The 13,215-nt window shown below is 41.4% G+C and overlaps 2 protein-coding genes across 2 annotated transcripts in view; one reads left to right on the top strand and one right to left on the bottom strand.

Annotated features, from left to right (window-relative positions):
- The window catches only part of LOC104964746 (transmembrane protein 178B), an 8,516-nt gene extending 3,771 nt beyond the window's left edge, over window positions 1-4,745 (top strand). The window contains exon 2 of the mRNA XM_010793601.1: window positions 1,905-4,745. Coding sequence (XP_010791903.1) covers window positions 1,905-2,155 — 251 coding nt within the window. The 3' untranslated portion in view covers window positions 2,156-4,745. The remainder of the gene's footprint in view (window positions 1-1,904) is intronic.
- A 3,410-nt stretch (window positions 4,746-8,155) lies between these two features.
- Window positions 8,156-13,215, bottom strand: part of cnot4b (CCR4-NOT transcription complex, subunit 4b) — a 15,188-nt gene continuing 10,128 nt past the window's right edge. The window contains exons 12-14 of the mRNA XM_010794274.1: window positions 12,906-13,214; window positions 9,409-9,648; window positions 8,156-8,768 (exon numbers count right to left, since the gene is read on the bottom strand). Coding sequence (XP_010792576.1) covers window positions 8,500-8,768; window positions 9,409-9,648; window positions 12,906-13,214 — 818 coding nt within the window. The 3' untranslated portion in view covers window positions 8,156-8,499. The remainder of the gene's footprint in view (window positions 8,769-9,408; window positions 9,649-12,905; window position 13,215) is intronic.

The following is a 13,215-nucleotide window of genomic DNA, read 5'->3' as shown; positions in this document are numbered from 1 at the left end:
GAGCGAGGTGCAATACCTGACACCCGCTCTCGCTACCCCGCACATAGTTACCCATTATGTTCCGGCTAGAGCCGTGTGGTCGACTCCCGACCGCGTCGCACAGGATTGCCGCGAACATCCGTACCCGAAGGCGGCAATATATATGTGGTGGGGTCCTATAGAGCAGTGGAATGAACGTGCATTATCTAAGCGACACGCAGTTGCATATTTGTTCTCTAGATAAAGCGTGGGATGTTGGTTATGGTTTATCTCACTAGGAGGACACCAAAAGCTCACAGGACGTTGGATTTCGCTCTTGAGGAAGTGTTGGAAAATGCTGTATTCTCCGGCGGAGAGCTTTCACCCTCAGCGCATTCTAAGAATGGTGGCGCGCTCAGGTGAAGCAGGGTTGATCGCTGGCATGAGGGATTGAAAGTGATTATGGGCACCCGTCACTGGGTGGCGGGGGAGAGGTCTGAGGTTTAAACATTAAAAAATAGGGCTCCCCGAAAGCAAATGGGTAATTCGAAAACTGACAGAGCTCCCTCTATACAAATCAAACTGTAGACGGTGTGAAAGCACCTATTGTTTTAAATAATGGTCGGAATGTGACCTGTGAGCCTTCTGAATTACCGTGGGACAGCACATTCTAAACTAAAATGTTCAATCAATAAAGTAACATCTTATCTTATCTTAATAATATCTTCATATTAATAATAATAATAAATCATACAGTATGTGTCCGAAAGGGAGCAGGAGGAAGCAAACACAAAAATATACAAAAAATATACTGCATATTAAAGCAAACGATTGTAAAGGTTAAAGTATGAGCATAACAAATAAAGAAGTGTAATGTAAACATTTACATTATAATTATGATTATTTAATATATAAAGACTATATATTATTGAATTACAAGATTAGATATACTTTAGTTGATCTAAAATATTGATGTGTTCAAATGCTCTTCAAAACACAACTGAAAGTCCATGAAACTTGTCTTTATGTATTTGTGAATGAAGCGCCTTCTCCTGGTTAAAACCTAAAATAGAAAATCTGGCAACGCCCTCTTGGAAAATAGTGGGAGGGCTTAACATTCCTCTATACTGGTCTTTGGCAGGTCGTAGGCAGGAAGCTGTAAGCTGGAGTCTGAAATAAAGTGCTACATCTGTAAATCGGTGACGATTTATTCATATTCTATGTACCCATCTATGTTTGTTTACCTTTAGCTAGCGGCTAAGCTAGTGGGACGCTACGGAGCCCAGCTATCCGCCCTCTGAAGCTTTTAGGGCCGACAGGGGTAGGAGAATGTCCCGCTAACACTGTGTGTGTGTGTTTCACATTAGCCCCAACAGGGGGAGGAGAATACAACGCTGTGTGTATTTATCGCTAAGCTAGCGGCTAAGCTAGCTGGACGCTACGGTTCAGGTATCCGTCCTCTGAGGCATTTCTGGCGGACAGGTTGAGGAGGATGTCCCGTGTGTGTGTGTGTGTGTGTGTGTGTGTGTGTGTGTGTGTGTGTGTGTGTGTGTGTGTGTGTGTGTGTGTGTGTGTGTGTGTGTGTGTGTGTGTGTGTGTGTCAGAGTCCTGCATCGGGTCGGGTATCCNTCCAAACACCAAACAGATCATTGCAGCATCCCATAATCCCCTCTGTTTCAGCCCTGTTTCAAAAGTGCTGATTCTTTGTCTGTTACTTTAGATGAAAATAAGGATATTTTCATCTAAAGTAACAGACAAAGAATCAGCACTTTTGAAACAGGGCTGAAACAGAGGGGATTATGGGATGCTGCAATGATCTGTTTGGTGTTTGGAGCCAAACACTTCAGAGACATGTTTTGTATCTGAGACCTATAATATATTGATGAAAAACAGTATAATAGGGGACCTTTAATGTGTTCCTTCAACGTTCTGTTTTGTCTTTGCAGGAACGTTCTGCATCATCTCCCTCTGCACCTGCGTTGCCGGCATCAACTTCGAGCTCTCCCGTTACCCAAAGTACCTTTACGGCCTGCCTGATGACATCGGCCACGGCTACGGCTGGTCCATGTTCTGCGCCTGGGGGGGTCTCGGCCTCACCCTCATCGCTGGCTTCTTCTGCACCCTGGCTCCATCTGTCCAGCCCATTCCCCGATCCACCTGCCCCAAATCCAGACAGGAGAACGGCACCGTCTGCTAAAGCTGGCAGCGTTTTTTCGACGCCGATAACAAACAGAGAAACTGTTCCACGTCTCCATCCTTCCACTCATCTCCAGTCTTTCCTGGTTACAGATTTCTTTTTTTATTTGTGTGTGTGTGTGTGTGTGTTGGGTGTCTTGATGATCTTGAAATTAACAGAAAAAACACTGAAGAACTAAAGAAATATTATCAAAAATGTGAAGTTGTGCTTGTTTTGTTGTTGTGGAGCAGACACCGAAATGGACCTTAACCAAGAAAAAGGTTTCGAAGGAGACAACGAAGGACTACATTTTGGATTGGTGATACCAAGAGGGCTTTCGACCCCTGAAGGTGACGGACAATGGTGTTGAATCTGGGAACAGCTTCTATAAACTGGCCTACTGTGAGTGTGGAGAACTCAATAACTCAACAGTATTGGACGAAACAGTTTAAATTGTTAAGATCAAGTTTCTGTTGGACTTCTTGGAGCCTCCTTTGGGATAATTCACAAGGGAATGGACCAGACTTGAAACTATTTGACTTGCTTGGATCTTGTTAAGTGGCCATCTGTTCCAGTATCTATGGTCCCTGAAATTGGGACATGCGAGCAGCGAGGAGACCCAGGACTTCCACTGTTGTACATTATTGTACAGAATATTCTAGAGACAACCAGGAACCGTCATGTTGGACCATTTTCATTCCCGTGTAGGTGCATTTCATTCTGTCTGATGACCCCATCTGCCATTTAGCATTTTATACATGCATTCCTCTTTTATTCAACGTGTATTATCCTTTTTATCGAGCTCTCCATGTTGTGAACGAACTGAGTGTACGTTCGGAGCAAATGTTTTTTCCATCGTAGTCATAGAGTGATATGTGTGTATGAGTGTGTATGTGTGGGGAGGGGGTTTGTTTTGCAGTCTCTACAGAGAAAAGTTGTAAAAAAATGATCATAGTGACAAAGTGGAGCCCTGCCTTGGGGATGTATAAAGGCAGGAGCTTTGAAGAACTGAACGGCACAATGGAGAGATGTAGTATCCTGTTAAACCCAACTGACTTCTGCCTTGTCATCTTTTTCGGGACGTTCCCAGCACACATGGCAGATCAAGAAGAGTTTGTTTTAAAAGGGAGAAGCATATTCCACTCTCTGCTGCCCTGAGCAACTGTGGGAGGCTCGAGTAATCGCATCCGACGACGCTCCGCCTTTACTTCCTGGGAATGTGTGAAGCTCTGCTGTTTCTCCGAGAGTCTTTATTTTTCAGTATCAAAGTCCAGGGTCAAAAGTGTTCACCTTACCCAGCGAATACATCTAGACTGAGTAAGAAAGTGTTCTGTATTAGCAAGATTCTTCAAGGCCTCAGCCCCCAATCACAAGTCAGAAATCAGAGTACACACTAACATGAGCTTGAATATTTTTATGTACATTAAGGATGATGATGATGATGATAATCGAATTCTCACCAGGACCAACTGGTTTAGATACGGACATGCAGTCATTAGAACTATACAATACAGAAAGCAGTCAATGGGATCCTCCAACCCAAAAACAAAACTTAAACTTCGATTTCTTTTTTTGTTTTGCTTTTAGAATTCAACATTAACCATGTGTTTATAACAGTGACAGCTTTCACTATGCTTTTTCAGCTTGTGGGTTCGTAACAACTGGAGATGATATGATATGGGTTGATAAAATGCGAAACGGTTGTTTACGGAAAGAATGAGTCAACATGTGTCACTAACCCTAACCCTAACAAACAACAACAATCAAGTCATCATATCATGTAATCCAGGGACTATCTGTCAATAAAATGAAATAAATAATCGAAGTTAAAAATAAAGTGGAGTTTTTGTGAGGCAGTACATTACATTTGTCAACATTGTGTGATGGATAACATATTTAGGGCCCAGTAGTTAACACTGCTTTGGTTGTCACTGTTTTGAATCTGTTGGTTAACATATTCAATGTAGACCACTAACCTTGCAGCTAAACCTCAACTAGAGACCAAGAAAATGGGATATGACAGTCAGTGTTTTTAATAGTAATGTCATTGTTATCTGAAGACATCAAACAGAGTTTTTTTTTTTTATCAGAGCTGTATTTTCCCATTATCTGGGGATACTCATGTTCTTTCATGTCTGTTTCATCATGGAAGCCTTCAAACAGGCCTCTTAGACGAGACCAGAGATCATAAACTGGGGAATACTATTCTTTGTCATTTTTCCCAATACCTTTTTTTAACGTTTGGTATAAATATTTGGGGTAACGCAGGTGGTCAAACTCAATGTCAGAACCATTAAGAGGAGTAAGCTGGTAAGCACCCTGGCATGGATTTACAGTATGTTAGACGAACAGATTGAACCACGACTCACCCAAACAGCTGGACTCCCTTCCAGATGTCTACCAACACATCAGCCCAACAGCTGGGTCACTGACGACAAAGTTTAAGGACAGCGATACTTCAACTTCCATTGTGGACTGATGGTAAAAATGAGAATGATCTATCAACCTTTAACATCAGTAATGTGTCTGTTTAGTAAACATTAATACAATTGGAAAAAAAAGAGGAAAATGTTCAACTGTGGAATGTAAAATCACAACAAAATAAATCTCATCGGTGTGTTTACTAAAACTGCTGGTTGTCGTGAATTAGTAAGAAAGAGTCTTTGGTAAAATGTCATTTTACGGGGGAACAGGAAGAGTGTTCTCAACAAGAGCAGAGGATGGTTACCTTAAAGGTCACCTGTTATGTAAAATTCACTTTTCATGTTTCATGTCTTTTATACATAAACATGTGTCCCCTCTGTGTAAAGCGATTCGGAAAGTTTCAGGAAAAAAGATTCTCTCTCTTTCCATTAATATAAAAACCTGTCGAACGAGCTGATCAGATTTTGGCCACTTTGTGATGTCATAATGTTTTTTTGGCTTGTGTAACCATTAGCCAATCACCAACCAAGATAACCCCCGCCCACCTTATCACCTGAATCTCCTCCTAGAGCCCCATTTTGTTCTTTTAAACCAAAAATCTTGCAGAGGGGCGTGGCCAGCAGCAGCTCATTACCATTTAAAGCTACAGACACAGAATCAGCTCTTTTGAAAAAGGGCTGAAACAGAGGGGTTTAACGGATGCTACAATGATCCGTTTGGTATTTAGAGCCAAACACTTCAGAGACATGTTTTGTATATACCTGAAACCTATAATATGTTGTTAAAAAATATTATAATAGGGGACCTTTAATATTGCTTACTGGTTGTATGGATACAAGTCTTCGGTATTTACTTATGTATATTATGTCCTAGAACAAAGCGTGAACATTGGTAAGCTTGTTTTGACCACAGACCCTATGTCAGGCTTCTTACCACATACACATTTAAATGTAACATTGATATTCAGCTGAGGGAACCCGGAATTGCTAAAATGCTAACTCCCCTAATTTCCCAGTTTAAGACTCAATCCTGCAACCCTCTATAACTAGGCACAATATCAGTGCTTCTCCATTGAGGCAGGTCCAGGACCAGTTCAGAGCCAAAGCCCATTCAAACCAGTTTTTCTGTTTACACTTCAGAGGGGCCAACTCCGGAACCAAATCCAAGCCTGGCCAGCACATAGACCCAAGTGAATACAGCTAAAAGAAGAACATGTTGTAGAATTTTAGAAATGTGTTGGAGAAGTACTGCTCAATTTTTCTTTGAGTTAGCTCGGACGCAGTAAGTCAATTTTGCGCTGATAGGGAATTGGAGAATTGGGGAAAATCCAACCTTCTCTTCCTGTCTTAACTTGGGACGTGACTGTAATATGTCCCTGGAGGTTAATTCCACTACAAAGGAGGGTAAATAAAGTCCAAATAACACGCTTTTTATTTTCTCTTTTATTTAATATTTAGTTCTATGTTTCACTCCTCCGCTCTTCATTTAAGACACGATGGACATTGTGAAAACATGTTAGATTGAATCAGTGTTTTAAGCGTTCAGTATTGTTAAAGTTTTCTGGACCTTGTGAAAAAAGGACGATTCATTTGAGAAGCTTTTGGATGATAAAGGTGTTCATGATGATGGTTTTGATTGAAAGATCGTTGATATTCTCCTTGGTCGTGTTAAGACTGTAACGAATAGTTTCTTCCTTAACATTGACATTTTAATTATTATTATTATTAATAACCTAGGCTGAGTCCATTTAAGTCAGAAAGCCAGCATTTTTTTTTCTTCTCTTTGTGACCACTCAGAGCTTTTTGTTGAACCTTTCTCTGTGCTCCACAGTGCCCTGACTGCGATGTTTTTATCTGACAATATTCTGCTTCAGTTTGTTTAAGTTGGTTTTTAGTCGTGCAATAGCTACTTTTTCACTGAGGCCAAAACCGCTTGCTCTCCTGCTCCCACAAGATGGAAGAAAGCAACTGTATTCACCAACTCTCAAAGCTATTGAAATCCTAAATATCATTTTTAAATGTGAAAAAGAATATCCTGTACAGCCCTGGTAGCTCAGTCCAACTCACTTTCTTTGTTTTTATTCATGGAGGCAGGCCTATTTATAATCCAAGATGTGTACTCGGCACACACTAAACTGAAAAAGTGTGTTGGATTAGAATCACAGACTCCACCTTTACATACTGTATGTAACAGCTGACACGTTCAACATGTAAAGGCTAAGATCTCTCCTGTCTGAAGAAGTACAGATCACCTGACCTCAGAGCAGCAGTGACTGCCTTTAATGTCAGCAGTCCTGATGCAGCTGAGCTTTAAGCTGTGATGTGAATCTGGGACGAGGGTCTCTGCAGACGGCTGACAGGGGGAACCACAGACTGCTAACCCTCGTCTGAGAAACTCCACTTCCTGTCCAGCTCCAGCCCTCTGATACAGAGGCTCGGCTGACTTGTCTCCCATGACACACGGGGGATTTCTACCCAGATACACACCTTTTGTTTTTGTAGCATGTGGAACAGATCCAAACCTCTTTAGCGCCCACGTCTACAAGGACAAACATTATAACAGTTCATGTTTTCAGAAACCCAAAATAGGGTTAGGGTTACCTAAATTATTTTTATTTTTTATTTCTTGACATTCTTTAAATTGAAACTGTTGTCCCTTCCACTTTAGCAGTGCCTTTTCTCATCATTGTCAGTATCGTGCGGGAGACAAATTATCGATGCAGCAGAACCACGTCTTTTTAATAAATCCTGGCTCCCATTACCCACAATGCAACGTGACCACTGGCAGTTTATTCAGGCGTGTTATGGTTGCCACTATGATATATAGCTGGCATTTAGTTTTAAAGTGATTTGACTCCTGATTTTTAGAGAACTTTCCCCAGAAAATGACTATTTGCATATCAATCAGCCAGCCCATGTTGCCAATGTGAAGGAAGGATTCATAAACCTTGATGAATTCAATGCAATGGCGAATTGGTTTAGCAAAAATAAGACTGTTAATTTAACAATTGGTTGCATAAGACTTTGGTCATTCTGCCCAAGTAGTATAACAGGTGGTAAATAGATGCGTCCACTAACTTCAATTCATCAAGACATTTTTTGGTTTTCTTTTTATTCTTCACTCATTGCTTGAATTCAAGGTCACACAGGTGCCAAATAGATATATATTATCTTTTCTCCCTTATGCACAAATCTGATCAGCTCTTATAAGGCTGCTAAAAGGCTAATGAACATTAAACCCTAAGTGATTGTGCAATGGGAGGGGTCCACACGTCTGGATCAGTGATTCAATCTGTCTCTAAGTTTTGCCAAAGACCATTTTCCACAGTCGCAGGCTAAAAGCACTACCCGCATTGAAATGAATGGGAAAACAAATGTTGTTTGAATGGATTATGAATCAGTGCCTGTGCACTCTCAAAAGTAGACTTGTAGATTAAGTAGTGTTACAAATAGTTTTGAGCTCTCTCCAATATCTTGTTATTCATAACTGTGCTGTTCCTTAAACCCTATCAAACTAAACCTTCAGTAACTTGATTAGCAGTTGATTCTCAGATGAAGTTTTTCTAAATGACTTTCCTCAAGAGTTAATGAAAACAGCTTTTGATATTCAATGGCAAATCACATGAGTCAGCAGGTTTTATTTCAAAGCATCTCTCAAACACACTTTGTCAACATGATGTCTGTAATGGACCATGTGGTTACAAATACTTCTTCAGATTCAGGAAATGGCTTCAGATCGTTTCTCTCTGTCAGCAGGACTTCCTGATCATGGTGCATTAGGGGGGGCGGGGGTAGCTTGAGACCAAATCGAACAACCAATTAGAAACCAAGACAAGAAACACACAAGCTCTTGTGCAGAAAGAACTATTATATTATATTATTAGTCGTTAATATTTTTGCATCTGCTGATTGGCCGTGGGTCATGTGATTTGTGTAGGGTCCCTAATGGCGGTCGATATCGGCGCTCTGTAGCAGGTCCGCCTGCGTCTGAGTGGGGGGTCTGAAGGCTGTCTGAAGCCGGTGGAGTGGAAGGGGTGCTGGGGGTGGAGAAAGTGTGCCCAGCTGGCTCTGTGGGGCTGGCCCCCGTAGAGCCGTGTGTGAGGCGGAGCTGGGCGGGGGGGCATCGTTATCTGTGAGCGTCTGCAGGGACTTGAGCCAGTGGGGGGGGTTGTCGTCCTGAAGAGAGTCTACACTGTTGCCGGGGGGGAGTCCTGCAGGGGGACAGGAGACAGTTACTCACACATTGATGGAAATCCTTTAAAGATTAAGAGTCTATAAATACAATGCCTTATTATTTTTAGATGGATGGATGGATGTGGCTATGGTACTACACAGTATTCAGCAGAGCAGGGTCTGTGGATGGTGTTTGTTTGTGCAAACTTTATTATTATTGTGACATTTTAAATCAGTTTGTAAGGTATTTTCACTGCATTTCCCTTGATACACTTTCCTGGAACCAGCCAATAGTTTCCAAAGGGGCCCTATAATGCACATTCTCAGGTTCATAGTTGTATTTTGGGACATGTCTCCAGGCTTTAATGTTCAAAAAGCTCTTATTTTTCCCCATAGTGCCTGTGCTGCAGCACCTCTTTTCACCCTCCGTCTGAAACCAGAGCCCAGTCGCTCTGATTGGTTAGCTGGCCGGCTCTGTTGTGATTAGTCAACCGCTTAGAGATGTCCCTCCCATTAGCCTATCATGTACAACTTGTTGGAGTGCTAGCCAATAGAAACTGAGAGAACTTTTGGGGATTTTGAGCCTAAAATAACATTTACAAAAACCAATATAAAACCCTACAGGAAAGTGAAGCACAATAGGGCCCCTTTTAAAAAGGCTTATCAGGGGGCTCCTACCTGTGATGATGGCGGGGTCCATCCATCTGGGGGGGCTCTCCCAGGAGCGGCTGTGAGGAACACTGTTGAAGAGGCCCGGTGGCCCCGTGTGGTTGACGCTGGATAAGGAGGAGGAGGAGGATGATGATGAAGAAGAGGAGTTGGGCTGTCCTCCAAAGTTGATGTTGATGTTGGGTAAGAGCGCTCTAAGGCCGTCCTGCCACTGTTTCACATGTATACTCTCTGCACAGCTGCTGCTCTCTGCACGGACACAGGGGGAGAGGAGGCTCATGGGAAACAAGCAGACCACCAGAAACACTGATACAGTATAAACGATAAATACAGCCACGTCCTAAATGCCCTTTTTAAAAACACTCAAATCGCGAATAGACAGACTAAGAGTTCATTATGAGCTATATGCGAACATATTGTCATTTTATGCATCATTTCAAGGTTTCTATTGCTTTGTGTCCCAAAGACAAACAGTAGGAGTGAGTACTTTTGGGGTTTAGTTAAGGAATAAGTCAACTAGATGATGAATCTGAACATTCGACAGATGCCACATTTCAATTCTAATGTCACGACAAATGAGAGTTGGCTGATGATGCTCAGAAACAGAATTAAATAGGTTTGAATTTCACTGTTTCTATCCCCAGAAACAGTATAAAAAGACACCCCATCAGTGTGAGACGATCCACTGACATTCCCAGTTAGCTTCTTGCTACATGTTACATCACCTATTCAATGATGGAAGTCTTTGGAAGGTTTTTTTAAAACATACGAGAACAACAAATAGGATTAATTAAAAAGAAAAAGGCAATCTAATGATCAAATAAAATGTGCCTGTGGTGAAAAGTGTCCCGAGTCCAGAGAGGCTGCAGCAGAGAGCTCATTATTCCTCCTGTTAGCTGTGTGACGCTGAGGTTTCAGAGCTCTGTCTAATGACACGGTGCAGGACAGGAAGAGGAAGAAAGCCTCCCCAGATATCATGGCTCCATAAATAATAAAATACTAATAGACAGGATGTTAGTCTGCTCCCTCATTAACCCCAAAAGCTAGCTTCCTACAAGGTGGCGAGGGAACAGAAGCCATTCAGATATTATTTATTCATCATATCGTGGTATGTTGTATTTCTATAAATATAGCCATTAAAGTTACCAGAGACATAACTTAAGCATTGAGGCTCCGGAAGAGTTCATTTATTTATTTATTATTAGGGATGGGTTTTGTTACGATTTTGCCAATACTGATTTTTTAAAAGATACTCTAATCGATAATTTGGTGAAAATGTAAAACGTTCCATGAAAAGCTGTTAAAAGATTCAATAAGTTATTTTATTGGGCTATTTTTGCTGAAATAACTATAATTACAGTCCTTACGCTTCTTAAAAGTGGTAAATAAAGAAAAACAAAGACAACAAACACCATAAAAACAATATTTACAAAGAACATCGCTCTGGGATTTCTCGGTATATTTCGACACCGACCAAACAGGAAGTGGTACCAATTTAGTATTAATTCTACCCATCCCAATAACTATTTAAAGCTTTGGCATTAACCCCTGTCACACTTAAGGAGAATACTTCCTCCCTCAGTACTGCCTCTTTGGTTTGGAATCAGGCTGTCAGGCAGCGGGTAGCATTAGCATTAGCATTATCCCCTATGTTGCCATTTGCATCCTCAGATAAACAAGTGCCGCCATGTTTCATTCATGAGAGCGACAGCTGCCTTCCAAATCAATTTGAACCAAGTTAAGCGATGCCACAGAGAGATTACTTTCCATTAGATTAGCTTTTGTCCTTTATGACTGCTTTTAGTGTCTGTAAATGCTTCCTCATCGTCTCCAACTAGCGCCATTTAACATCCATTAGCTTCCATTCAGATGCTGCCAACATTTCTGCGGTTCAAAAAATGGTGAACAATTTCAAAATGAAAGAAGCTGCTTGGTTTGAGTAGCTTTCTTCTTCTTTTGGGGCTATGCTTTGTTAGCATGCCGAGCTGAATAGCTAACTACCCAGAGTACTACGCCAATGTTCCTCCCTACGTAAAATAAGCACATCAAAACCCTGATAGATTATTTTGTTTGTTTACATGTTGTGTTCAAATCTAGTACACATCACTTCCACTGTGTAGTATTTCCCAACTGGTAGTGGATGCCAATTCAGAGTTGTGGCTAATGTTAGCACCCTCTACTCTGCTTTTTAGTTTAAATTATTGGCTTTTTTCGTGGACACCCTTCTAAAAATTCTGGAACAAATGTTAGGTGTGAAAATGTATCAATGTTTGGCTTTTATGCTAAAAAAGCATTTTAGAAAGTCCAAAGAAGACTGTGTGTGATCTGATCCGTCTCGACCGCAGGTGAGCGGTGATTTGGGACGGAAGCAAAATCATTTCTTGTGAGGGCATTTACAGTCAGATTATTTCAGTTCATGAGGGGCTTTTTGAAGGGGGATTTGCTTATAGAGCAGGTGTTGAGGGAAGGTTTCAGATAATCCAGTGGAGACGACAGTAGGCGTGTGATACAAGATGGAAAGAAATGCTCAGGAACACAGAAAGAAATTCAGTCTGCTTTCTCAATATGTACTTCACTTCAAAAACGGTCTGCTGTGTGTTGCTACAGTTAATGCTGTGCTGCCACCAAGTGGCCAGTGAAACACATTTTTACCCACAATGCAATGCACTAAATGACGTCATGTATCTGTTCTGCAGACAGACACTTTGGTGAATAAATGACCTGAAGAACAAACTACTCTGCATTCTATGTGGTGGTAAACTGCAATCTAATTGTAAATATGAAGCCTTAATAACACATTAAGGATTTAACAAGATCAAAAAAAGCGAATGCTAACTTCTTTAGAAATCTGTTCATGACCATTTTAAATCACTACTTAGACACAAAAACGTTCATTCATACCTGTAATCCACTTTATGATCTAATAAAAACACTCACATTGACCTTGAAACGGAATTTGAGTTCTATGAGTGTTATTTTGTATATTGATTGTTGTGTTTTATCTTAATGAGTGTATATGTATAAATGTATCTGTTGATTGTATATACACTATATATGAGATACATATTTTATACATATTTGTATTATTGTATTTTTGTATTTCGGGATTCGGTAAAATTGACATTAAAGTTGACTTTGACTATATTCTGTTGGAAAGAGGAGAGGATTAGCTTTCCGATGCTATCGTTATGGTATTGTACTCCAAACATGAAAACATGAAAATCCCCTGTTCCTGCCCCCATGTCATTTCCTTGAGATATAGGGAGGGGGGTGCGCTGAGGAGCAAGAGCTAGTGTCGACGGTGATTGCTGAAATTCTCATCCTGTCTCTTCAAGCTTCAAAAATGTATTTATTCGCTGAAAATGATTACAATCATTTCTTATTCTGGAAGCAAAACTGTATTTTGAAATCAACCAAAACCCCATAAAAACTAAGTTCATCACAAAATGACCTGCTCTGACTTCAGCGTGATGTTGATGAAGCGTGTCAGGTGTGCTCAGTCTTACCTGCGATGGGGATTCCTCCGAGCCCAGTACTGTGATGTCCCAGCAGCCCTGTGGAGTCCAGGAAGCTGCTGTGTGAGGTGGACGTGGTTAGACTGTTTGTGTGGTTCAAAGGCACAAAGTTTCTGCGAGAGGAGGCGGGGCCCATCCAGGATCCACAGGACGCAGAGGAGGAGGAGGAGGATGAAGACGATGATGATGTGGGGAAGCCGAAGGTGGTGTAGCCTCCCCTGTGAGGGTGTTGATGATGGGGGAAGTGGTGAGGATGTGGGAGGGGGTTGGGGAAGGGGCCTCTGTGTAGCGGGGGGGCGAG

Source organism: Notothenia coriiceps, unplaced genomic scaffold (genome assembly GCF_000735185.1).
Source record: "Notothenia coriiceps isolate Sejong01 unplaced genomic scaffold, NC01 NC01_scaffold00037244, whole genome shotgun sequence".
NCBI classification, from domain to species: domain Eukaryota; kingdom Metazoa; phylum Chordata; class Actinopteri; order Perciformes; family Nototheniidae; genus Notothenia; species Notothenia coriiceps.
The sequence above is the reverse complement of the archived record's forward strand: the minus strand, read 5'-3'. Positions and strand labels throughout refer to the sequence as shown.